A 27176-nucleotide genomic window follows, 5' to 3' on the forward strand; every position below is an offset into this window, starting at 1 on the left:
AGCTGCTCCGCGGCATGCGGGATCCTCCCAGACCCGGGCACAAACCCGTGCCCCCTGCATCGGCAGGCAGACCCCCAACCACTGCGCCACCGGGGAAGCCCCTTGCAGTGGTTTTATGGTGAGTGGCAAGTAGAGTAGAAGGTGTTTGCTAGGTACTAACCTTTGTACCACTTGAGCATTCTGTAAACCCAAAGGATGGAAACAGCGGATCATTTTGAACTCTGCCTGTATGTTTAAATAGTACCGATTCTTTTTTTTCTGTCATGGAATATATAGTTTTTAATGTCTACTTTTACTTTTTGAATAGGTAATATATTCACATGGTTCAAAATCCAAAAGATAGGAAAAGTTAGCAATTCAGTTTAAAACTTACTATGTAGGAACCGTATTGAGAGTTGCCTCTTTGTAGTTCTTCTACCTGCTTACTGTGAAATGGTGTTGATTCATATCTTTAAATGATGCCTTTAGACCTTGTGTGTTGACCTTTCTTTGACAGTCTCTTAGTTCATATTTTTCTGTCTCTTTTTGCTTTAACTAAGCTGTAACCAGTTTTTAAAATATTCTACATATGCTTTAGTGTAATCACAAGGTGAAAACTTAGTTTTTAATCAGGTTTTAAAGTGCAGCTTCTCCAAAGCAACATGGTATCTCTTGGGAGATGACTAGTTTGGGTCAGCTTTTAATGTCCTCTAGGAATTTAGCTCTTTTTTTCCCCTTCATGTATTCACTTAAAAAGTATCAAGGAATTTTCAAATACACACAAAGTAGAGAGGATACCATAGGAATCCTTACATGTGTGATTCTTAAAATATGGATCTAGATTCACAAGGAGCATTACCATTTAGAATGTAAGTCTCAGAACATTTATTTTCTTAATGCAGATTCACTACTCATTAGTTAAAAAGGCAAAAAATATAACATTTGGTGTAGTTTGGACAGATCACTGAGATAAATTGTCAAATGAAAAAAGCAAGGTGCAGCATACCACCTTTTACTTAAAAAAAAGGTAAAATAAAATACATATTCATATTTGCTTGTATATGCCTAAAGTAACTTGGGAAGGATACAATAAGAAACCAAAACTGGTTACCTGGGTTTTTAGGGACAGGGAAGGAGACTTTGAACTCTTTACCTTTCTGAGGTTTGTTTGTTTACTTTTTTGAACCCTATGAAATCATTAAAAATGAGTTTGAAATTTATTTTAAAATTATTAAAAATCATTAAACTTTTTTTAAAACAATATGTAATATAAAATTTACAACTTGAAAATATATCACAATAATTGTTATTTTTCTGTAGAGTTAGGTAAGAGGTGTTTTGGCTGTACCAAAGTAGTCTGTGGTATACTTTAAAACCATACCTAAAGAAATATGCTTTAAAAACTACCTCATCCCCAAAATGACAATTTATTTTATTGTAACCTTTTTTTTTCCTTTTTCTTCCTTTTTTTTTTTTTTAAAGGCTGGTGGGGTAGCAGGTGTCTGTGTTGACTTGATATTATTTCCTCTGGATACCATTAAAACCAGGCTGCAGAGCCCCCAGGGATTTAATAAGGCTGGTGGTTTTCGTGGAGTATATGCTGGCGTTCCTTCTGCTGCTATTGGATCCTTTCCTAACGGTAAAAATTATATTAGTATTATCACTGCTTTATATAAAGCCAAGATAATGGGATTTATTTTCAGAATGGTATGTGGTCCAACCCTATATAGAATTCCTTATATGATTGATGTAGTTGATCTCCTGAATTTATTTTCTATTCATTAATCCATTATTTTTGACTCAGCTGGTGCTATAGATTCCAGTCTAGTGTATTTGTAATAAAAAATGAGCAATCTTTAAATGAGTGGTTTTTGTTGTTGTTAAAACTCCTTGTTAGAATCCTTAAAGTGTTCCTGTAACATTGATTGTGATGTCTTACAGCAGTTCTCAATCTTGCCTGCACGTTGGAATCTCTTGGGAAGCTTTACAAAATACTTATGCCTGTGTCTCCATGAGAAGTTTAATTGGTCTGGTCTTTGCCTGGGTATCAGGAGTTTTAGTAGCTTCCCAGGTGATTCAGATATGAAGCTGAGTTTAATAACCAGCTTGGAGATTCTCATGGAGCAGATGAACCTAAGAGGCATTAAATCTTTGTCTTAACTAAATTGCTCTCAGATGATGGAACCCATTCCCACTAACCTCCTCTTTCCATTGTCTTTTGTTTTGGTTTTGAAGTTGTGTGATTTATGGCCCTTTTATTCTATAATCAGTATAATCTGTTTCATTTAATCCACCTCTTTTCAGATACTTATTTTAATAATTGTTTACTGATGCTTTGATTGGCACTCAAAAGCAGACCAAGCAAACAGAAAACCACCACTGTCAAACACACACACACACTCATACTCATACACTCACTCACAAAACCCCTGCTCCAGAAGATTCTTAAATTCTGGAGTTTGATTTCTTTTTTCTCAGTATATTTCATTAGAGATTCTTTCTTGTTAACTTGACATTAAGATGTCCATCTATATCCATCTGTGAGCACAACATTCACATAAAGATTTGTAGAGCAAATCTTTTTGGTCCTTTAGTTTATCTCCCCGAGCCATCCTTAGAGCAGCCACCTGTTTTGAGGTTATCCTTGAATTATTTTATGTCTTAATTTTCAGTAATTGATCATAGCAAGTCGCTATTGAGGACCCACTCCATGCCAAGTATAGCTCTATATGTGGGAGATGCGCCTTGGTTCCTAAATTTGTCTGCATTGCAATCACCTGATCACCTGAAGAGTTGGTTTTTTTTTTTTTTTTTTTTTTTAATGAAAGTACTGCTGTCCTACTCCCAGAGATTCGGATTTAGTTGGCCTGAGGTGTGGCCTGGGCTTTGGAGGTCTAAAAAAAAAATCCCCAGGTAATTTTAATATGCAGACAAGTTTGGGAACCTCTGAACTAGGGAATTGCAAAGAAATATGTTACTAAGTCCCTGTCTTTTGGTCATCCATTCTTATGATGCCTCCCTCATCATTGTAAATATTCTTTTTTCTCTCACGTATTACATAGGAATTGTTGGTATATGAAGTATTAGTGATGGTCTACAGGGTACATGGTGCTCCATTAAGCTCACAGGGCTGGTTTAGATTCTTGTCAGCCGGAGTTTACATAAAGAATGTGGTTTTGAATTTTTGTATGTTTGAGAAAGTGGTGTTCTTCTTGCCCTGCTTTTCTTTTTTTTTGCCATCCACAGAACATCTTTGAATGGGAGATGCTAGATAAAGAGTCAAAGTGCCAGCGTTTCAGAAATGGCCTTTCTGTCTTTCTGCAAATTTTTGGTGAATTGGAACTTTTTACGTGGCACTTTAAACAATTTTTGCTATTGATTAAGGTTCTAGATGGAGTACAGTGCACCAGTGTAACGTTCAGAGGCTTGTAGACTTTTTTGAGAACGTATTGTGCAGGGGGTATGGAAGGGACTGAGGGTCGAAAGAAGAGAGGAAAAGACCTGTATTCAAGACCCTTACTCCATGTTTAGAAGGGAATGTAGAAAAACCATAGTTTTTTGTTTTGTTTTCACTCCTGGGGGGTGGGGGTGGGTGGGTGGAATGTGTAGCAGGTAGAACTTACAGCCGAATGCGACTGGAGATATTCTAGCCCATTTAGTGAGTAGGCCAAAGTAGGAACAGCCTAAATAAGAATCACACGTGGGAATTGGGACCTGCATTAACTATATACAACTGCTTGCATGGTCATTACTCATCCCGCGACAGTGTGCCTCATTTGGCCTGCTGTTTGTTTGTTAGCCACTGAGGGGTGTTTACAAGCTTGTTGACTTTAACTGTGGAGAACTGATTTTCACTACCAAGCTCTTTTCCTGAGTGTTTCAGACTTTACTGTGACATGTTCAAATGCCCTTCGAAAGATGAATTTGCCATTTATTTCTCTATCGTTCCTCACCTTTTACGTGAGTGATGAACATCTTTTTATTAACAATACGTGGCAAGTCTTAAAGCCTTCCTGTGTAGCTTAGTTCATGGTGATAGGGGTAGCTTTTTAGAGATTTTGATTTCCAATTTTAATTCAGGAATTGATTTTTTCCTTGATGTAAAAGTGAGTTGATGTGGTAAAAAGTAGCCATGGTTATTTTGAGTAACTGGCAACAAAACATTATGGAATAGATGCTTTATTTAGTTAAGATATGTGTTTGCAATTTTAACCTGTCTAGAAATCAGTGTAGCTGATTATTTTATGACCATATATAAAGATATTTTGGATCACAGAAATTCATATCCTATCTAAAAAACTTAACTAAAAAGTGTTAAGTGACTTATCAGTACAAACTGGTAAATGCCAGGTTAGCTGTTAGGCTTCCTCAGGGCAGGGATCATGTCATCTGCATGTTTGTAAGTCCAAAGTCAGGCATGTAACATGGGCTCAGTCAAATCTGCAAGAGTGAAGGGGTTGGGGGGGCAATAGTACATATTATTATTTTATCTTTATTGTTTATATTTATTCATAGTTATAAGTACACACATATATAATATATAAATATGTACATATTATATATAATATATGTATATATTATATAAATAATATATATTTATAAATATGTTTTAGTATTTATATTTATTATTTATACTTATTTATGTTACTTATTATTATCTTTATCTGTTATAATTTAATAAGTAGAGTTGTAATTTTTTTCAAGAAACATATCTCTTAACAGTTTACATATATATTTAAAGTTTGTGAAAGACTGATTTGTTTTAAATTTCAGCTGCTGCCTTTTTTATCACCTATGAATATGTGAAGTGGTTTTTGCACACTGATTCATCTTCGTATTTGATGCCTGTGAAGCATATGTTGGCTGCCTCTGCTGGAGAAGTGGTAGGTAATAAGTTATATGTATAAAATACTTCAGAAGTGCAAAGTATGCACATAATTTCAGTACAGGTATTACTTCATTTCATTTTTAAAAGACAGTTCTTTTTTAAATTATGAAAGTCATAAATCCCAATAAATTTTTTTTTTTTTTTTTTTTGCGGTATGCGGGCCTCTCACTGCTGTGGCCTCCCCCGTTGCGGAGCACAGGCTCCGGACGCGCAGGCTCCGGACGCGCAGGCTCAGCGGCCATGGCTCACGCGCCCAGCCGCTCCGCGGCATATGGGATCCTCCCAGACCGGGGCACGAACCCGTATCCCCTGCATCGGCAGGCGGACTCTCAACCACTTGCGCCACCAGGGAGGCCCCCAATAAATTTAAATGGATTAAACATGATAGTTGAAAGACAGTCTATATAGGATGAAAGAAAAATCCAGCTATCTGCTATTTACAAGAGACACACCTCAAACATAATTATACAGAAAGAATAAAATTATGGAGGTAGAGGAAAATATCCATACAAGTTTTGGTGGCTTCATGTTGGGTCAGCATAATTGAGCTGGAACTCTATTTCCTAGAACTCCCTTTCCAGGAGGGTTCCAGGTTAGCCTGGCTACAAGAGAAAATTGCTCAAGATTTGTAAGGTGGAAGTAAAGCAGCGGTTGTGTTCATGCTCAGAAGGTTGGTGGGAGGTCAGGCACTGTTGCAGTTCATACACCTCATCACTGATCTGTTGGCTTCAGGCAGCAGTTAAGCCTCCAGCTCCTCCAACTCTCACTGGGTCTTCTCCTTCAGCTTCTCTAAATTTTGAGTCAGTTGTGTGGGCTCTGTCGTGAAGGGTGCCAATTTATGCTGTAGGTCACCCATGTCATTGAGATTGGTGAGGGAGAATGCGAGTTCCAGTTTGTCCTTGCTCTTCCCCATTTCACATCCATGTTTCCTTCCTGATTGCATGCCTTCTAAGTTTCTGTCCCAGCACTAGATGCAGAAGCAACAGTTCTACACAAATTGCTTACCCAGCTCCCACAATTACTGTTTATATCCCTGTAATAACTTCTTATTCTTATCATTCTTAGTGGTTCTACTTCTCTGATCAACCCTAACTGATTCAGAAAGACTAGCTGAAAGAGAGCTGATAGTAATGTTAATATCAGACCAAGAAAAAAAAAAGACTTAAAGCAAAAAACAAGGAGACCACCGTATAATGATATGAGGAACAATTCTCCTGGGAGAGGTAGTAAACCTGAACCTGGACTAAATAGCATAGTCTCAAAATATAAAGTAAAATGTTGCCAGAATTATAATGAAAAATGAATACAATTATTATCTTCATTGGAGTTATTCACATCTATCTGTAAAAGTCTTAGGACCAGGCAGGTAACTTGTTAAGACCATAGAAGATTTGAACAACACAATGGCAAGAATGGTCTAATGGATATATATGGAGTTCTGCACCTAACTGCTAAAGATTATTCATTTTTTTCAAGCACACTTGGAACATTAATAAAAGTGTGTGACCCAGTAGTCCACAAAGCAACCTTCAATAAATAGTTTAGAGATAATGTCATACAGATCATTTGGTGTCTGATGATAATGAAGTAAAATTGGAAAGCAATGACGAAAACACAGGCAGTCCATCCCTCCTATGTGTTTAAAAAATTATCCAACTCGTCTGTAAATAATTCATGAGCCAGTAAATCATAATGTATGTGGTAAAATATTTGTAATTAAAAAATAATACAGGAATATATATTTTTTCTAAACTAACACAGAGAAGAGTATAATACAAATAAGAGCTTTCCCACCCCCTCACCCACTTAACCTTTCTCCAGTCCCTCCTGCCTACTACTAATGGACAACTTCAATTAAAATTATTTTTGTGTATCCACCCAGAAATTGTCCTTTTCTATTGTTACTTTCAAATCACATTGTCTTGTTTGTTTTGTATGTATGTATGTATCTGCCTATCTCTCTATCTAGTCTGTCTTAATAATCCCAGAACGTTGTTAGGGGCAGGGTGCATTAACAGGAATGGACAAGAAAGTGAAGAGAAGGGTCTCGGTTTATAAGTCTCTTATCATTTTGTCAAGTAGTATATATCGTTTTTCATTTAATAAAGTAGTGGTATGTATTTACGTTAGGAAGTTAGAAAAATGAATCAGCCGTTATAAGATTTACATAAGAAACAACTGATACATTGCAGTTTTGTTTTCTGTGCACTATTTTCCTTTAGAAAATTTGGATGAGAATCTACAAACTGTTTTGTAACCTAATTATCTTCTCTTGAGAATATGGTGGATGAGGGTGATGAAAGAGAGAGATTGCACTTTATGGAATTCCCTGGCGGTCCAGTGGTTAGCACTCTATGCTTTCGCTGCCGAGGGTGCACGGGTTCAATCTCTGGTTGGGGACCTAAGATCCCGTGAGCCACATGGCACGGCCAAAAAAAAAAAAAAACCCCAAAAAAGGAGAAAACAACTAAATAAAATAATAACTGTTTTGAGATGTAATTCACATACTGTATGATTTATCCATTTAAAGTGTACAGTTCAATGGTTTTTTGCTGTACTCACAGCTGCAGCCATCGCCACAGTCAGTTTTAGAGCAGCATCATCACCCCAAAAAGAAACCTCGTACCCATTAGCAGTCACTTCCCATTTCCCCCAACGTTCTCACCTTAGGCAACAACCAATGACCTACTCTGTCTCTATAGATCTGCCTATTCTGGACATTTCATATACATGGAATCCTACGAAGTTTCTTTCTGAGGTGATGAAAATGTACTAACATTGACTAGGATGATGGTTGCACATGTCTGTGACTATATTAAAAACCATTGAATTGTATCCTTAAAATGGATGAATTTTATAATATGCAAATTCTATCATATTAAGCTGTTAGAAAGGAATAAGAAGAGAATATTATGAAAACCATATGTTAATAAATTTGAAAAATCCTTGAAAGATAAAAAAAGTGGAATCCTACAATCTGGTCTTTCGTGACTGGGTTCTTTCACTTACATTTTCAAGATTTCATCTATGCTACAGCATTTATCAGAACTTTGTTCCTTTTGATTTGCAAATAATAATCCATGTGGTAGAGGTATACCACATTCTCTTTGTTCACTCATCAGTTGCCTATGTTTTTGATTTTCTTGGATACATACCTAGGAGTGGAAATATTGGTCATATGGTAACTTTATTTTTAACCCTCTGAGGAACTCGCCAAGGCTGTTTTCCAAAGTGGCTGCACCATTTTACATTCTCACCAGCAGTGTGTAAGAGTTCCAGTTTCTTCTGCACATCCTTGACACCACTTGGTGTTACCTGTCTTTTTTTTTTTAACTTTTTTTAAAAAAAATTATTTATTTATTTACTTATTTTTGGCTGTGTTGGGTCTTTGTTTCTATGTGAGGGCTTTCTCCAGTTGCGGCGAGCGGGGGCCACTCTTCATCGCAGTGCGCGGGCCTCTCACTGTCGCGGCCTCTCTTGTTGTGGAGCACAGGCTCCAGACGCGCAGGCTCAGTAGTTGTGGCTCACGGGCCTAGTTGCTCTGCGGCATGTGGGATCTTCCCAGACCAGGGCTCGAACCCGTGTCCCCTGCATTGGCAGGCAGATTCTCAACCACTGCTCCACCAGGAAAGCCCCTACCTGTCTTTTTGATTATAACAAACAGATAGATATTCAGTGGTATCTTATTGTGATTTTGACTTTCATTTCCCTGGTAACTAATGATTTTGAGCATCTTTTCATGTGCTTATTGGTTATTTACATATCTACTTTGGAGAAATGTCTGTGCATCTCCTTTGCTCATTCTTTAATTAGGTTGTATTTTTGTTAATAAGTTGTAGGAGTTCTTTATATACTGGCAAAACTTTTTCCCATTCTGTGCATTTTTTTCACTTAATGTTGTCCTTTGAAGTGTAAGTTCTAAATTTTGATGATGTCCAGTTTATGTTTTATCTTAACATTGCTTGTGCTTTGATGTCATATCTAAGAAACCATTGCCTAATCTGAGATCATGAAGATATTTATACCTATGTTTTCTTTCAAGAGTTTTATAGTTTTAACTCATATTTTTAGGTCTTTGATCCATTTTGAGTTAATTTTTTTTATCTGGTTTGAGGCTGTGGTCTACCTTTATTCTTTTGCGTGTGTATATCCAGTTGACCTAGTGCCATTTGCTAAACTATTCTTTACCCATGGAATTGCCTTGGCACCCTTATCAAGTACTAATTGACTTAAAGGTAGGGTTTATTTGTGGAACCTGTTCTATTCTATCGATCTCTACGTCCATCCTTATTCTAGTACCACAGAGCCTTGATTACCACAGCTTTGTAGTAAGTTTTGAAATCAGCAGTGTGAGTCCTCCAGCTTTGTTCTTTTCTGTCAGGATTGTTTTGCCTCTTCTGGGTCTTTTGCATTTTTATGTGAATTTTTTTTTTTTTTTTTTTTTTTTTTTTGCCTCACTTCATGGCTTGCTGGATCTCAGTTCCCCAACCAGGGATTGAACCTGGGCCATGGCAGTGAAAGCCTCGAATCCTAACCACTAGGCCACCAGGGAACTCATTATGTGAATTTTAGAATGAGCTTGTCAGTTTTTGCAAAAAGGCAATTGAGATTTTGATAGGGATAACATTGAATCTGCAAATTAATTTGGGGAGCATACCATCTTAACAAAAATGCTTAAATTTTCCAGTCCATAAACATAGGCTGTCTTTTCATTTCTTTAGGACTTCTGTAATTTCTTTTAACAATGTTTAGTAGTTTCACAGTATACGTTTTACACTTCTTTTGTTAAATTTATTCCTAAGTAATTTATTCTTCTTGATGTTATTGTAAATTGAACTTCTTTCATTTCATTTTCAGTTTATTGCTACTGTATAGAAATAAATTCATTTTTGTATATTGATCTTGTATCCTCCAACCTTGCTGAATTCATTAATTAATTCTAAAGTTTAGTGGATTCTTAAAGATTTTCTATATACAAGATTGTATCGTTTGCACATAGAGCTAGTTTTACTTATTTCTGTACAATCTATATGTCTTTTATTTCATTTTCTTGCCTAACTGCTCTGGTTAGAAGCTCTAGTACAGTGTTGAATAGGAGTGGTGAGAGTGGACATCCTTATCTTGTTTCTGATCTTAGGAAGAAAGTATTTAGTGTTTCAGTACTTTTTCTGTCATAAAGGGTTACATTTTGTCAGTGCCTTTTGTTCATCTGTTGAGATAATCATGTGGTTTTATTCTTTATTTTACTGATATGGTGTATTACATTAATTGATTTTCAAATGTTAAAACCACTCTTGCAGTTGCAACCCAAATGTTAAAACTCACTTGATCATGGTATATAATACTGTTTATATAGTGCTAGATTTATTTACTAGTATTTTGTTGAGGACTTTTACTTTATTCATAAGAGATACTGGTCTGTAGTTATCTTTTCTTGTGTCTTTGACTGGTTTTGGTATCAAGGTAAAACTGGACTCATAGAATGAGTTGGGAAGTGTTAAGATAATTTCTTTATAAATTATTGTAAAGAAAAGTCATATTATATCATTTTGGTTGATGAACACATATCAGATACTAATATATTTGGACAATCCAGGAGAAAAGGAATTATGGAGGAAAGAATCTCAGTTTTAAAGAAAAGCGAGTGTCTCCCTATTCATGTGATAATTTGAATTGTTGAGGTTATGGTGTGTAATATGGAAAAAAAGATGACCTCTGGTCTTCAGCATTTTTGCATTTATTTATTTATATCTGGGATATATATATAATTTTATACTTTCCCGTTACTATACAATGAATTTCTTGATCTAAGAAATCATTTGGATGGTTCCTTGAAGAGAATCTTGAAAGAAATTAGCCTGAAAGACACTAAATTCACGGAAGTGTTTTCTATAAAACTTCCTTTTGTCATTGGTTTAAAAATGATTTTGCAGGACCTAAGCTAACTCTGGATTAAAAAAAAATTGCCTATAATTTACTGAGCTTTTTAGTGTGATGAGACTAACAATATATTAATTTTTGAGGAGCAAGGAGCATAAAGTAGTAGTTCCTTTATGAGCCAGAGACCCCTTTAGGAATCTAGTGAAACCTGTGGTTGTCTCTCCAGGAAAGTGAACATATGGACAATTTGTGTACAATTTCTGGGAATTTTCATTCCCCCCGACTCTTACCCAAAGTAAGGACTCCAGTGCTTGAATTCTGCCTGAATATTGGTTTAGTCTGCGATTTAAAAGCAATATATATTTAATTTAAAAAAATCTTTGAACCTGTTATCCTTGGTTTAGATTGTGTTTTTGTGATTATGTTCTGACATTAGAACCTCATTGCATGCAGTTATTTTCGAGTATATATACTCAAGAATAACAAAGGATGTGTCAGAGTTGCAGTGTCTCTCAGTTTTTAAAAATTCTGTCCCTTTGACTGCTCTTGACTCTTTTTTTTTTTTTTTTGCGGTACACGGGCCTCTCACTGTTGTGGCCTCTCCCGTTGTGGAGCACAGGCTCCGGACGCGCAGGCTCAGCGGCCATGGCTCACGGGCCCAGCTGCTCCGTGGCATGTGGGATCCTCCCGGACTGGGGCACAAACCTGTGTCCCCTGCATCGGCAGGTGGACTCTCAACCACTGCGCCACCAGGGAAGCCCTCTAGCCTCTATTTTAGAATTGCCTGTTGCTTTGATTTAGTTTAAATATATCCTTGTAAGTTCAACAGTTGGTTTACATTTTCTATTACGCTGCTGAGAGCAAGCAGCAAAAAGAACTTGGCCACTTCTTTTTTCATTTCCCACAGGGCCATCTTGCTTGAAAGCTGGTTTGCCATGTTGGGGGATAGACTTTCTTCAATTTATAAAATTTCTGTCTCTTAGACTTACGAAGGATATATAAAGTGGCATAATTAAATAGGGCAAAGGATAGCTGTTAGGTCAGTCATGTTAGTGATGCAGCTTTTGATTTGTAGAAAACACTGTATTCTAATATGTTAGTATCTGTAACTGGTATTTTTTTAAAAATTGGAGCCTTTTAAATGTAATATTCTTTGTGAACTGTTGGGCATAGAAGGTGACGTAGGTAGACTTTAGAGTTAGGAAATAGGTATCTGTAAGACTGGAAATAAATAATTCTAGGACATTCTTATCTTTATTGTGTCTCTTATGGTTTCCATGGTCCCTTAGGCAGTAAGGCCTCATGTCAGATGCCTTGTTATAGTTTCTGTGATGCCTGGAGAGCCTTCAGAGGAGCACTGATCAGCAGCAGGTACATAGGTTGAGGACTTCACCTGTGAAACATCTCTTGATGTTGACTTTATTTGATTTTAATTCAGTTACAGTTTAGTATGCTAAGAATTTTATTAGATTTATGAAGTTTGTGAAATGTTGTTCTGGTGTTCCTGTAATCTTTAAACTTTCTTAAACTTCCTGCAACCATTCAGTATCATTGTTCTTAATAAATGCTTCAGACACGTACCTACTGCCTTTCTGTTTTAGTAATTTGCTTTCAGTTTCATAGAGCATAAATTGGTTGCAGACTCAGCCAAGTATGGTCACTGTAAGTAAGAGAACAGATGAATTTAGGAGGAACAAATAAGGAATATAAAACAAAGAACATTTATATCTGTCAGTGATCAGAAAGGTATAAAGAGACCTAGAGAAAATCAGATATAGTTTAGTGCAGGCATTGTTCTGTAACACACCTGCGCTGATATAAGATGGTTATGTTGCAGACACAATCCTTAGAAACAATACTATATTTTTGTTGGCATTGAATGTGTCCACGGTTACTTTGTTGTAGTGATGGTAAGTGTGTGAAACTTAGAAACAAAAGAACACTGCTGTAATAACCATTCCCTGTAGCAGCAGCTTGATTAAAAGTTAATGACAAAGCAATAAAACTATAATTACAAGCTTCTACCTTATGTTTGTGATTTGGAATACAGTAAAATCGATCAAATAAGATTTAATATGGAACAACACTGAGAAGAGTCCCGTTTGTGCCATTTTTATTAGGAGGTCTGCTGTACCAAATCTCTAAATCCCTGCCTCAATTATTTTACAGCTCAGTTTTCATCAGACACAGAAAAAGCCCTGTGAGAAGTAGAATCTGTAATTAGATCAGAAGGGTTGGGGTGGGTTTACTTTAGTATAACAGATGCTATAACATTGCAGTGGTAGTGATTTTTTTTCTTTTTTCAACTTTAGGATTTGACTTTTCCTGGGTCTTATCCTACTTACGGACTTAGTTAATATTGTTTTCAGAAATAGAAGAATTATTAAAATTTCTTTGCTGCTAAAATGGCCCTTGTGAATTTAATGTGCTCATGGGTGATGTCTGTGGATGTCCTTACACACATAGATGCTGGTAGATTTTTCTTTCCAGTCCTGTTCTAACTTGGGATTGAGAAAGCTAGGAACCCAGTGATAACATGTTTCGTAAATGCTTTTCTGACAGCCTCTAACAGTACTTCACACAACCGTGTGGCCCAGGGAGCACCTACTTTAGAATCATTTGCCTGGGCAGCAGGTTACAAATAAAGATTTTTGGAGGTGGCGTTGTGGGCCCTGCATTTTTTTTTTTTTTTTTTGCGGTATGCGGGCCTCTCACTGTTGTGGCCTCCCCCGTTGCGGAGCACAGGCTCCGGACGCGCAGGCTCCGGACGCGCAGGCTCAGCGGCCATGGCTCACGGGCCCAGCCGCTCCGCGGCATATGGGATCCTCCCAGACCGGGGCACGAACCCGTATCCCCTGCATCGGCAGGCGGACTCTCAACCACTTGCGCCACCAGGGAGGCCCGGGCCCTGCATTTTAAACAAGATTCCTAGATGTTTCTGGTGTTCAGTGATATATAAGCACCACTCGTAAAGGATTATCAAAAATTTTGATTTATACCCCAGTGGTAAATATTTCTATTGAGTTGACTTGGCAGTCATGTGCATAAGAATATTTTAGTAGGTATGGAGCACACTGATCAAAAGTGTGATTCCTTTTGTTTTCCTCAGAATTACATACTTTTAGGCCTACTAAAAAATCCTAGTTTAATAAACTGGTTACTTTTGAGGGTGGCAGTGTACTGCAGTCATTTGAGGGGCTCGTTGAACATCAGAATATGGGTTAAGCACATTGTTTTTATTTAGCTTCTCCACCGAATTGGCTGCTTGGAGGATTAGGTGCATTGTTGTCAGGAGTGTTATCAGCTACACAGCATGGGGCATGTGTTACTTATCATTGTGTTTTCCCTAGCAGGGATTTAAGTTCTTTTTAAACTATGCTGTTAATATCATGGTTTAAAGTGTATGTATAGTGTTTTTCATGATCTCTACTGGCCTTTTCTAAGAACCACTGAGCAAAACAATAGAAGAAAGGTTAACAACTTTTGAAATGTTTTTCATCTTTTGAAATGATCATGATATGTTTTGAAACATCCATAAATTAATAGAGAGGAACTCTCACTTGCACTTGTGTTAGCAGTTTGTCAGACTCTTGTGCAGTTGTATAATTGAGTCATGGAAGATAAGTTGAGTGGAAAATAAGATGGGTATCCCTGAAGTGCAGTGTCACTGTCAAGTCAGAGGGAAGCTCGCGGGAATGCTGCAGATGAAAATGCCTGTGTGTGTCAAGATGCACGGAGGCAGGAGGGTGGAGACGGTGCTAGGAAATTCGCTGTACAATTAGAAGCTGCAACCGAACTGTTAGATACCCAGCCACACTCAGGCACTTTGCTTTCTGATGCATCTAAGCATGTGCCTCTCCCAAGGGGGCCTTTTGCCCTGTTCTCCCATCTGTTCATTTTCCATTGTGCCTGGGAGCCTCTTTTTGTACTTCAGAACATTAAGTACGTAAGGCAGACAGACTTTGTAATTCCTTCTTAGGAATGCTAAATTATAAGAATTACACAAAGAATTTTCTACAGAATTGCGAAAAATAACTTCCTTTCCGTTGCCTTTCCTTTTTTATGTCCTTTCCCCACTTGGACCTCTTTGATTCCTTTTATATCAGCTGCTTTTGTTCAGCTCCTCTTAGTTTCCTCCACCACTTTTGTTGTCCTTACCTGGCAGTGTGGATTTAGATCTTAGGACGGCCTAGTGTGTTCTCGGCCCTGAGGATAAAATGACCAGATACTGCCTTTAGAGACTTTCAGTCTAGCCGTGCAGATGGACATGTAAGTATGGAAGTACCCTAAAGGGTTACAGGTATTTTAAGAAAAGTAAGTACAAGAGCCTGAAGGGAAGTGGATTAGAGTGGGTGGATGGGTGTTGATTCAGGAAAGGCCTCAGAGAATAGCTAGGCCTTGAGCTGCGAGTCCAAGGAGGGCTATTGAACTTAGGCAAAGCCCTTGTTAGACGCTTTCACGTTTCATGTGGAGCACAGATGTGACCCGGTCGTCCCAGAGGGCCCTGCCTGCTATGGTGAGGAGGTTTTGGCTGTTATCCTCTGAAGGGCTGAGCAGGAGAGCACCACTGGTTGGTGTTTTAAGAACATCCTTTGGCAGCTGTGTGGAGTTGGGCGTGGTGTGTGAATGGAGGGGCGGAGACTGTTCTAGAAATCCCGGGGAGAGAGAGATGACTAGAGCCTCCACTGAGGCAGGGCGGAGGATGCAGAGGGAGAAGGTGAGTTGACGAGAGTCAGGGTGGAGGTTCTTCCTTTAAAAGCCCTTCTAGCAGCGTTCCTTCAGTGCCTCTTTCCTCGTGGGTACCTGTGTCATCTCATCGTGTGTCTGTGTTGTGTGCCTGCTTGAGCTTGCTGTCAGTCTCCTGAGCTCAGCTCAGAAGCACACCCCAGCTCTCCAGCTGTCCCGGCCCTCTGAGCCCGAGCTGACAGTGGTAAGGGGAGGAAGAGGGCCGGGCCTGGCAGGACCCCTGTGCAGTGATGATCCTGCTGGTGGTCTTTCATTAAAGTATCCGCATGGATGTGCTGAGAGATTTTTCTCACAGGCACTTGTCACAGAGCCTCTTACCCACCGTCCCTCCACTTTCCCAATGGCTTCTCTCTCCACCGCATTTCAGACTGTTTTCTGTTGTGTGGACTTTTTCTCTCTGATGTGGTATGCAGCATTCCTTCAGGTGGTGTTGACTCATGACCTTGGCCAGTGCTTTTCATTGATCGTCTTGTGTAGTTAGTGCATGGGAGGGGAGGGGAGCTCCGTGTTGGCTTTGTCTTTAAGAGCGGTGTCAGTTTTTGCTACACAAATTAAGTTTAGCTTTGTAGAAACAATGAGTATGATTTTCACGTAGGATGATGAAGCTGGAGAATCCAACTTAAACCACAAGAATGTTACTTGGTCAGTACCACCACTACACTGTTAATGGAAAAACCGAATACTTCTCTCCAAGATGAAGTTAAGATTAACCGCTTCTGAGGGGTCTGCACTTTGTCAGTGACAAAACTTTATTTTTTAACATATTGTTAAGAGTAGGGTTCTTGGTAGCATAATGAATTAAATGCTACTGTCATAAATTTGCTTTGGTTTGTAATTGAATACTTGTAGATATATGAGTGCCTGTTACACACCTAGTGCTGTGATTGATGCTAAGAAACAAAGAATAAGAAATTTTGACCCCTGTCCTTGAGGAGCATATAAAGAACTTGGATACATTTATTAAATAGGTAGAGAATATTTTGAGGACCTCTGAAAGGAGGCAGCTTATGGATCATGAGCTGTCAAGTTACACAGATGAGGGTCAGAATGGTGACTTGTCTGTGTATTTGCTCTGTCTATAGGTCCTTTATGCAAGCTTACCAAGCTGTTGTTTTCCTTATCTTGAAAAGTCGGGTTAATGCTACCCCACTCACAGTTCTTGTAAAGCTTAAGTGATACAGCACTTCTTAAGTGCTCAGCCTAAGCATCTGATACATAAAGTGTTCATTAAGTGTTGGTTCTGGTCCCATGTCACACAAATTGCTGTTCGGAGCACATTTTTAGAATTTTATAGTTTTTTTTTTTTTTTTTTTTCTGTACGCGGGCCTCTCACTGTTGTGGCCTCTCCCGTTGCGGAGCACAGGCTCCGGACGTGCAGGCTCAGCGGCCATGGCTCACGGGCCCAGCCGCTCCGCGGCATGTGGGAGCTTACCGGACCGGGGCATGAATCTGTGTCCCCTGCATCGGCAGGCGGACTCTCAACCACTGCGCCACCAGGGAAACCCTAGAATTTTATAGTTTTGGGAAGGCTGTCAGTTCAGAAAATGAAGAAATTGAAATTCAAAGAAGTTTAGTGCTGCACACAAGGTTTCCCAGCTGCTGTGGGCGATAAAACACCATTGCAGAGTGAATAGTTAGACAAATATTAGACCTTCATTTTCTATTTTTTATGTCATCTTTTAAGAATGGCAGAACTGATGCACAACTGGAGATGTGAGGTATATTACTTGGGTAATGCTAAGAACTCAGATCACTCTGGATTTCTTAAACTAAGACAAGGTCAGGATTCTAAAACTTGCATTTGGTTACATAGGTGGGCAAAACAGCGGCCCTCTGAAGATGTACTAGTCCCTGAAACCTTTGGCCATGTTACCTAACATGGCAAAAGGGACTTTGCAGATGTGATTAAGTTGAGGATTTTGAGATGGGAAGATTTTTTTTTTTGCATCATCCAGATGAGCCCAGTGTAATCACAAGGCTCCTTATAAGAGGGAAGCGGGTGTGTCAGAGAGGTTTTAGGATGTTAAGCTGCTGGCTTGAAGATGGATGAAGGGGCCACAAACCAAGGAATGCTGGGGGCTTCTAGAAGCCCCCTTGATTTTTAGCTCACTTAGGCCCATTTTGGACTTCTGATCTCCAGAATTAGAATAGATTTTTGTTGTTTTAAGCCACTAATTATGTGGTAATTTGTCACAGCAGCAATAGGAAATTAGTGTAGTTAGCATTACAGTCTCCTCCATTTTCAGATTTTATATTGGTTGGGTATATAAATGCATCCATGAGACTTGTCATCAAATGTGAAATCATGGCCCCGTCCTGTTACAGAAAGTTATAAAAGTGAAAAAGCCGTTTGAAGCTTACCTCTGTGTTCTGTAAAATTCTGTAAATAACTTCAAGACACAGGGCCTAAAAGATATAAATTACTTTTGTTGAGAAGACTATTAACTTTTTGTCTAGAGTCTGGATTATCAAGAATGTTAGTTTTGTCAGGAAAGAGAAGACCTATACTTACAAAAAAAATTTTTTTTTCTTTCCATGCCTATTGGCTATTTGTGTATGTGGAAAGAGTCTTATTTATAAGGAAGAAAGGCATGGTTAACTTATAACTCAGTATGAGTGGATAAAATTTAAACCCTAAGGAAGGTACATTTGGATTTAACAATTACTTTTTGCATTATTTTATCAACAGCTGTGATTCCATTTGTAACCAGCAGATGGCAGAATTGACAAACAGATGAACTGTTCACTTGTAGGGGTTTTGAATTTAAATGGTGGTGTAGAAAGATAATGTTAGGTGTTCTTAATTTGGAAACCTGCTTTCTAGAAACAATTTTGGGAATGTGGAATAAAATACAAGTAAGTAAACTGTGCTTTTAAAAAAATTTTAGAGTGCCCTGAATTTTCATTCTCTCTCTCATTAACTTGCCACTTGGAGTTTACTCTGCAAAGTCTAAAGTAGCTTTACTTTGAATGTGATTAAACTTTGATTGGCTCTATTCAACTTACTTAAGTTTCTGTTGAACTAATTATAGAGTTGCTGGTTTAAACATGAAGAATTAGCTGATAATTAAACCTGGAACCTTTAAACTCATTAGCCGCATGTAAATATGATATACCTTTAATGAAAAATAATTCTGGATCAGTCTCCCAGGGCAATAGAAATAAAAGCAAAAATAAACAAATGGGACCTAATCAAACTTAAAAGCTTTTGTACAGCAAAGGAAACCATAAACAAAACAAAAAGACATCCTGTAGACTCAGAGAAAATATTTGCAAACAGTGTGACTGACAAGAGCTTAATTTCCAAAATACACAAATAGTTGATACAGCTCAATAACAGAAAAACAAACAACCCAATCAAAAAATGGGCAGAAGACCTAAATAGACATTTCTCCAAAGAAGACATCCAGGTGGCCAACAGGCACATGAAAAGATGCTCGACATTGTTAATTATTAGAGGAATGCAAATCAAAACTACAGTGAGGTATCACCTCACACTGGTCAGAGTGGCCATCATCAAAAAGTCTACAAACAGTAAATGGTGCAGGGGGTGTGGAGAAAAGGGAACCCTCCTACACTGTTGGTAGAAACGTAAATTGGTACACCCACTATGGAGAACAGTATGGAGGTTCCTTAAAAAACTAAAAAAAAGAGTTGCTGTATGATTTGGCAATCCCACTCCTGGGCATATATCTGGAGAGAACTATAATTGAAAAAGATACATGCATCCCAGTGTTCACAGCCACACTATTTACAGTAGCCAAGACATGGAAGCAACCTAAATGTCCATGTCCATTGACAGATAAACAGATAAAGAAGATGTGGTGAGTATATATGCATATATATGTATATGCATATGTATGTATATGTATACGCAGAAACACACACACAATGGAATATTACTCAGGCATAAAAAAAATGAAATAATGCCATTTGAAGCATTGGCTTGGACCAATCTCTAGGATGGACCTAGAGATTATCATACTAAGTAAAGTAAGTAAGAGAAAGACAAATATCATGATATTACTTATATGTGGGGAATCTAAAAAATGATACAGATGAACTTATTTACAAAACAGAAATTGACTCACAGACATAGAAAACAGACTTAGGGTTACCAAAGGGGAAACGGGGAGGGACAAATTAGGATTTTGGAATTAGCATATACAAACTACTATACATAAAGTAAACGACAAAGACCTACTTGTATAGCACAGGGAACTATATTCAGTGTCTTGTAATAAATTATGATGGAAAATAATCTGAAAAAGAATATATATATATAAAATATATAACAGTCACTTTGCTGTACAAGAAAGTAACACAATGTAAATCAACTATACTTCAATTAAAAAAAATTCTGGAAATGATAATCAAAAGATTTGGGTTTTCCCCTTGCTCCCTAGGCCAAATAGTTCCCTGACCTTTGGTAACTTCTATCTTAGATTGATTTATATATTAAATACTGACATAATTAGCTTCTAATACGAGATGAATATTTATAGGCTGTTGATTATCAAGTTTTCTAAGGAAAAGTCTTAAGTTGGGTATTTTTTTGTGAACTATGTTGAAATAGTTGGGTAAAAGATACAGTGTTAATGCAAGTTACTGTAGGTGATGTCCAGCAACTTTGAAGAGCATTTCAAGAGTGAGAGGATGGAAGTGAGACTGTAAATGGCTGGCAGGTGATGTGTGGAAGTCTGGAGCTTGGCTTGGGCAATGAATGAACCAGGGAGTTTAGCAGCATCTTTCTCTCTCTCCTCTCTGCCTTCACTCATTTTACAATACCTATTGTGAGGCCAGAGTTCACTGTGATTTTTTTTTCCTTTCATACAGTTAGTCTTAGGACTTGTAGTTTTGCATCTTGGTGGTCAGTAAATACTAAAAGGAAACATTCTGCTCTCCATTTCAAAAATGAAAACCACATCAGAAAAGTTTTTATTTATGTTAAAGTCTTAGTAGCAACTTTATTTATTTATTTATTTATTTTCTTTTTGCGGTATGCGGGCCTCTCACTGTTGTGGCCTCTCCCGTTGCGGAGCACAGGCTCCGGACGCGCAGGCCCAGCGGCCATGGCTCACGGGCCCAGCCGCTCCGCGGCATATGGGATCCTCCCAGACCGGGGCACGAACCCGTATCCCCTGCATCGGCAGGCGGACTCTCAACCACTGCGCCACCAGGGAGGCCCAGTAGCAACTTTAATATTGCAATCATTCTCAATTTAAAGTTCCTCAGATTTTTGGTATGTTAAATTCCACTGAGGCCAGTATTGCATTTTAATGCTGATTTTAAAAAGACTGGGGACATGTATTTTCTTTATGGAAAGCTTTAGTTGTCTGTCTTTTGTTAGAACTTTAACATATACAACATTTTTGGGTTTAATGAAAATGTCACCCTCCCTGGGTCATGGATTCATACTGAACCCCGGACGTCTGAGGAAAGGATGCTCTGAAGAATGGCTTTATCCCAAGACCCACAGATGACATTACCTTTATTTCCTTTCATAGGACCATGATGCTATAACATGTTTTTGTTCCTGTGCAGTGAAATACTCCTTGGCGGCTCAGATTCAAATCTAAGATAGATCAGAGTTAATAGAAAACCAAATGGAAGGCAAGGTAGTTGCTGAAGGAAATAGAGGCATTACTTTGTGGCCTCTTACACCAAAATTGCCATGCCGGGGAAGTCAGGAAACCGTGCTGGGTGCTTTGTACCTCTTCTGTTAGATTGTTTTTCATCTGAGAACCTTTACAAAATTTCTCTTCTGCTGTATTTTTAAGAAATAAAAATATAATGTAAGAACATGGAGGGTTATGAAGCATGAAGTTCTATAAATATTTATGCCAAGGCACAAAAGTGGACAATTCCTATTTTCTTGACATATTGGGGTCATATTTCACTCTTGACCTCTTGAGTTGAAAAATACAAGGTGTTAGAGTACCCTTTTCTTTCTTTTCTTATTTATTTATTTTCATTTCTGTAGTGAGTTTTAGATGCTGGGAGCTGCCCTGTAAGGTTCATGTAAGTTTCAGTGGACTTAATTTTCTATCCTGGTTTATTAGCATGGATTTAAAAGTTTACACTCTTACCGAAAGTAACATAATTTATACCCAGTTTTAGGCCTTAGTGGTAAGCTCTTTAGTCTGTTTTGGGCGTGTGTGTTATTGTCACTAAATTAAAGCTAAATGTTGCTTTTGTCAAGGCTAATAAATAGGATTGCATCTAAAAGCATATTTTAAGTTAGTCCTTTGATTTTATTTTGTCCCTCACTTAAAATCTTTGGTGCATAACAAATGTTTTTGCCCTTTGAAATTATGTTAAAGAAACTTGTGAAGTAATCATACATGTTCATTGTAGAGAATTTAGAAAATGCAAGTGGGCAGAAAAGGAGAAACATCACCTGTAATCCAACTCTATTTTTTCTAGTCTTTTTATAACTATATATAAAGGTAGTCTCTTCAGTTCAAAGAAAAAGATATATTTAAAAAATTTTGGAGTATTGGTAAGGTATTTATTTGGAAATGAGTAATTTTTGCATTTCCCCTCTTCTTGGGTAGTTTTATTTACTTTACATGAAATAATACCAAAAAATAGTAGATAAAATGTTGTCAAACCTAAATAAAGCTTGGAAAAAAATATACCAGAGCACTTCCTGTCCCCTCCGCCGTCCCAGTTGATTCCAGTTGATTAGTAAAATTAATGCATATTTTCTTTTTGCCCTCACAGTATTTATGTTTAGTAGGAGAGAAAGTAATATATTTTAAAAACTATATGGTATAAGTTAATAAGTAAAAAATTTTCAGTTAAAATAGTTTTTTTGGGGGGGAATGAGAATAGTGAGGAAAGAGTTTATTTGGAGAATAAGGAGAATCTTTTGAGGTAAAAAAGAGAAGGTATGATTGGAGAAAATTAAGAATTTTAGAAATCAAAGCCTAAAAGTGTACCATGAAGATTTCTGGTCCAACAGTGCTTGAGAGATCACTGACAAAGCTGGGGCCACAGTTTAGGTCTGAAGACCCTCACCCAGACCACTGCTCATTCCCTCCTGGAGTTGAGCCCTGAATGAAAAGCCCAGTTTAGATGCAGGATGTTGCCCTATGCTGAGGGGCAGCACAGGCCAAGGGTGGTCATCCCAGCAGTGTAGGCATGTGCTTGGGCTCCTGGCTCTACCTTTTTCATAGCCTCTGGGGTCTTCATGTGTTATCCCATTTCTTTCCTAAATTGTCAGTCTCTGCCTTGCTCTTACCACTTTCCCCCATCCTGTGTACAAATACCATAGATAAGACAAAGAACTTCCTTTAGCTATGAACCCATCTCTCCTAACGTCTCCACCAGCTTCCTGGTGTAGTTCTCTACTTGCCCGCCTCCATCTCTGAATCACTTATGAATTCACCGTAATGGGTCTCCTGGCCCAGCCCGCCATTGAAACAATTCTTGGGAACTCCAGTAACCCTCATGTGTGCACTGGTTGATACTCTTGACCCATTGCTCTGCAAATCTCCATCTAAGACTTCTGGTCCCCTTGAATATCGAGTAGCATTCTTGGTTGCTTTCAGTTGAAACTGATCTTGGCTAACCTGTGGGAAAAAAGGTTGGTTTTTGGAAAGTTGGCAAAGACTGTTACTTTTCGCTTCTCCCTTGATTTGGTTTGGGTGGCAGTCTGCCTAACCCTTTGCTAGATCTCCACATTCTCAGCCTTCCTAACAAGGGGTGGCCATGTCACACAACTGTGGCCAAGTGGACACCAACTAGGGGGCATCTGAAAAAAAAGAGGAGGCCCTTTTTTCTTGCCTGGAATCCAATTGTGTGACAAGGTTACGCCGGAGGATATACAAGCCGCGCTTCTCATGAGGCAGCAAGCCTGTGGCTGGACCTAAGTTGGTGACAAGGCCAGGGAGGAGAGTGACTGACACCCTTTGTTTTCTTGAGCTGGGAAGCCTCTCACATATGAGAGTTGAAAACTGGGCAGCCACAGAAGACCAGTGTTCACCATAGCGATTTCCTCCTTCTCATATGTCTGATCAGTTCTTCTCTTTTTGTCTGCTCTGTAAGAGTGGGTGTTCCTTGGGCTTCCATTCTTGGCCTTTTGACCTTCCCTTTTTGCTCTTTATTTAGGTAATCTACCCTCTTGGTTCCAGCCATCACCTATATGCTGATGACTTCTATGTGTGTATCTCTAGCCTTGTTATTTTCTAGCTTTATAGTCAGATATTAATTTCTTGGATAGACACAGCCCCTTACATGTGCCACAGATTTCTCCTGCTCAACATTTCCCAGAGTGAATTTATCCTTTTCTCTCTAAACTTGTTTTCCTCCTCTGCCCCCCTGGTCTCATTTAATGGCACCACTATACTGTAGGAGCATCTTACTCTCTCCCCACTCCTGACCTCTTATCAGTCACCAGGTCCTTTCATTTTACTCCTGACTCTTCCGTCAAATTTGAACCTTCTTCTCTGAGCCATATTCATTTCCTGGTATCTTCTACAGAACTGTTGTAGCAGTCTCAGAGCTTGTGTCTTGCCTTCTTTTTGTCTTTCCTCTTTGCTTCTTATCTTTCTCTTCTCTCCCATCCTGCAACTATTCTTCTACCTACTGCAGCCAGAGTGATGTCCCTAAAGCACAGGTTATCATTCCTCTGCCCAAACTTTGTGTGTATTTTATTTTATTTTATTTTTTATTGAAGTATAGTTGATGTACTTATATGTTACAGGTGTACAATATAGTAGTTTACAACTTTTAAAGGTTATACTGCATTTATAGTTATTGTAAACTATTGGCTGTATTCCTTGTGTTGTACAATATATCTTTCTAGCTTATTTTATATGTAATAGTTTGTAACTCTTAATCCCCTACCTCTATATTGCCCCTCCCCTGTTTCCTCTCCCCACTGGTAACTACTGGCTTATTATCTGTATCTGTGAGTCAGCTTCTTTTTCATTACATTCACTAGTTTGTTGTGTTTTGTAGATTCCACATCTAAGTGATACCATACAGTATTTGGCTTTCTCTGACTTATTTCGCTCAGCATAATGCCCTCCAAGTCCACCCATGTTGCTAAGATCCTCTGCCTAAACTGTTCCAGTTGGTCCCATTGTCTATACAGTGAAGTCCAAGCTCCTTGCGTGGCATACAGGGCCTTCTTGGCTGTCTGTCCAGTCTTACTCCCCATTACTCTTGACCTTAAACTTGAGGTTTTGGTGATATGGAATGGCTTGGGTGGGTACACACTGTGGAATGCTAACTTGATATGGGATGGTTCTGTTACCCCTGAACACCCTGCTTTCGTATTGTGTGCTTTTCTGTTTCCACTCCCCATCATGCCCTTTTTACCTTTCTTGCCAGCTAATTCTTGCTCCTTTGGAAGGTTCTGTGAAGGCATAATCTCTGGCAGTTTTCCCTCAGTCTGGAGGTTGGACTAAATACCCCTCCTCTCCGTTTGCTGTGATACTTGTCTTTGCCTCTTTTTAATTTTACTCTGTTTCTTGCCATGTATCAATATTATTGAAACTATTTATACGTGGCTGTGAGTTCTTTGAAGTCAGGGCACCATCTTAGTCTTCTTTACCAGGCAGTGTCTTGTGCAGTGTCTGGCTCTACGTATTTTTGTTGAACTGAATCAGGTAAATTTGAAGGGAGACTGTGGGTGGAAAGCTATATTGGCCTAAATTGTAGATATCTTTGCAGACAAAAGGCATTCAAATGTTTGAACGAAGAAAAAGTAGATTATATTGTTTTGTAAGTCTTGTCAGTTTGGGGAGAAAAATAACTTCAGGTAATTAATGCACTCCAACTGATACGTTATTCTAACCATATCAGTTGGAGTGCATCCACATAAAGTACTATTACTTTTGAGCTACTTTTCAGAGGTGATATGCCCTTGTTAGCTGACTCCATGACACCTAGAATCACATTACATGCCATCCCTATCCCTTGTTTCCTGGGGTTGCTGAGGCCTACATCTGTTCTGTGCCTACTCTGCTCTTACCAAGGCTAATACCAAAGAAGGATTTGCCAGTGTTTATACCTAGAGCAGGGGTTGGCAAACCATCACCTGTCTTTATAAATAAGGTTTTATTGGAACACAGTCACACCATTCACTTACACATTATTATCTATGGCTGCTTTTGTGTTCCCACAGCATGGTTGCACCATTGTGACAGAGACCATTTGGCTTGCAAAGTCTAAAATATTTACTATTTGATCTTTTACATTAAAAGTTTGCTGATTTGTACCTTAGAGCTACTTAATAGTAGAGAGACAAAGCCTTATATAATATCCAAACTGGGTAGTAATCTCAAATTAGGAATTAGGAGACTCTTGAAAAGGGCAAACATCCTATTTGGTGGGATGGTTTTGTTAAATTTCTTGTTTCCATTTTGCTGCGTGTGTCACTGAAGATTGTCCACATTTCTTACTGTGCCTCAAATATATATATTTGTATATGAAATATATATTGTAAAAGTTTTAAAATTAATCTCCTTAACCATATACAAAATATTGAACACCAGAGTCAGGTGTGTGAATTCCACATTGGAAAAAAAGTTTGTATCCTTGACAGGCTACTTAGTGTATAGAGGCTTAAATACAGGACTTCCATTAAAACAGTTTAAAATATCAGTTTATATGTCTCCCTCCCTGTTGCCTGCTGCCCTTTCCCCTGCCTTCTGTCCTTCAGTGGGCAGACCAGTTCTTTCCGGTTTGGCCAATTCTTAATATTTCTGAAGATAAGTGGGTTACTGAAGGCAGAGTCCTGGAAGTGTGAGGTTGAGTGGTGTGTAACTGACCCTGGCATGTCACCAAGGGTGATGTTACAATTGTTTGTTGACTAGTCGGGACCTACGTCAACTCAAATGCTGGAGCAGGGCCCGGGAGTGCCTGGAGTTACTCCTCAGCTGTTGGGTGGTGGGGAGGTCAGGGGGTGCTGCGGTTGGGAGCTGGCCAAGGCTGAGGGTGGGGTGGGATGGAGGGTTTGAGGTAACCAGCCGCTTTTCAGTCTTGCCTCTACTGATGTGTGTTACTCCAGTAAAGCTAAGGCCCTTTTGATTCATTCATTGAGCAAACATGTTTGAAATGGCTGTCATGTGAACGCCAGATGTCCTTGTAGGTATTGGGAGTTCAGAATGAGTGCATGTGCTTCTTCCCGTCGAGTGGCTTATAGACAGATTTGTTTGGAGCGGTGACGCAGGAGGTAGGAGAATCTACGTGGGACCAGGGAGGAGATGTTCTGTGTTGGTAACACAATGCATGTCCAGTAATGCTCTAAGTGTTTTAGGGTAAAAAAAAACGAGAAAAACACCAACTTTTTGCACCTTGCACTGAACCTGTACATTATGCTTTTGTTTAACTGTAATTTTTGCTTATGAAGCAATTTCCTTTTTCATAGCAGTTACTTCTTTTTAAGGTTATCATTAAATTTGTATATTTTAGGTTGCTTGCCTGATTCGAGTTCCTTCTGAAGTAGTTAAGCAGAGGGCACAGGTATCTGCTTCTTCAGGAACATTTCACATTTTCTCTAACATCTTATGTCAAGAGGTGAGAATATGTTTTTAAGCTCTCTTATTGAGAATATTGTTTGGTAGCTAATAGGAACACTGTGGCCCTCATCCTAGGAGCCTTAGAAGAGACCTTAAAGCTAAATTTATTGTCCAATTATAGCAACTTTTTATGCTAAGATTATCTTTGC

General features: G+C 38.6%; 1 protein-coding gene across 2 annotated transcripts in view; it reads left to right on the plus strand.

Annotated features, from left to right (window-relative positions):
• Nucleotides 1-27176, plus strand: part of SLC25A26 (solute carrier family 25 member 26) — a 144613-nt gene that overhangs the window by 10991 nt on the left and 106446 nt on the right. The window contains exons 2-4 of one of the 2 annotated variants that reach the window (XM_060109165.1): nucleotides 1462-1618; nucleotides 4753-4862; nucleotides 26921-27025. In XM_060109165.1, the coding sequence (XP_059965148.1) occupies nucleotides 1462-1618; nucleotides 4753-4862; nucleotides 26921-27025 (372 nt within the window). The remainder of the gene's footprint in view (nucleotides 1-1461; nucleotides 1619-4752; nucleotides 4863-26920; nucleotides 27026-27176) is intronic. The other variant, XM_060109166.1, reaches the window with a different exon arrangement.

The sequence above is a fragment of the Mesoplodon densirostris genome, chromosome 10, assembly GCF_025265405.1.
Source record: "Mesoplodon densirostris isolate mMesDen1 chromosome 10, mMesDen1 primary haplotype, whole genome shotgun sequence".
NCBI classification, from domain to species: Eukaryota; Metazoa; Chordata; class Mammalia; order Artiodactyla; family Ziphiidae; genus Mesoplodon; species Mesoplodon densirostris.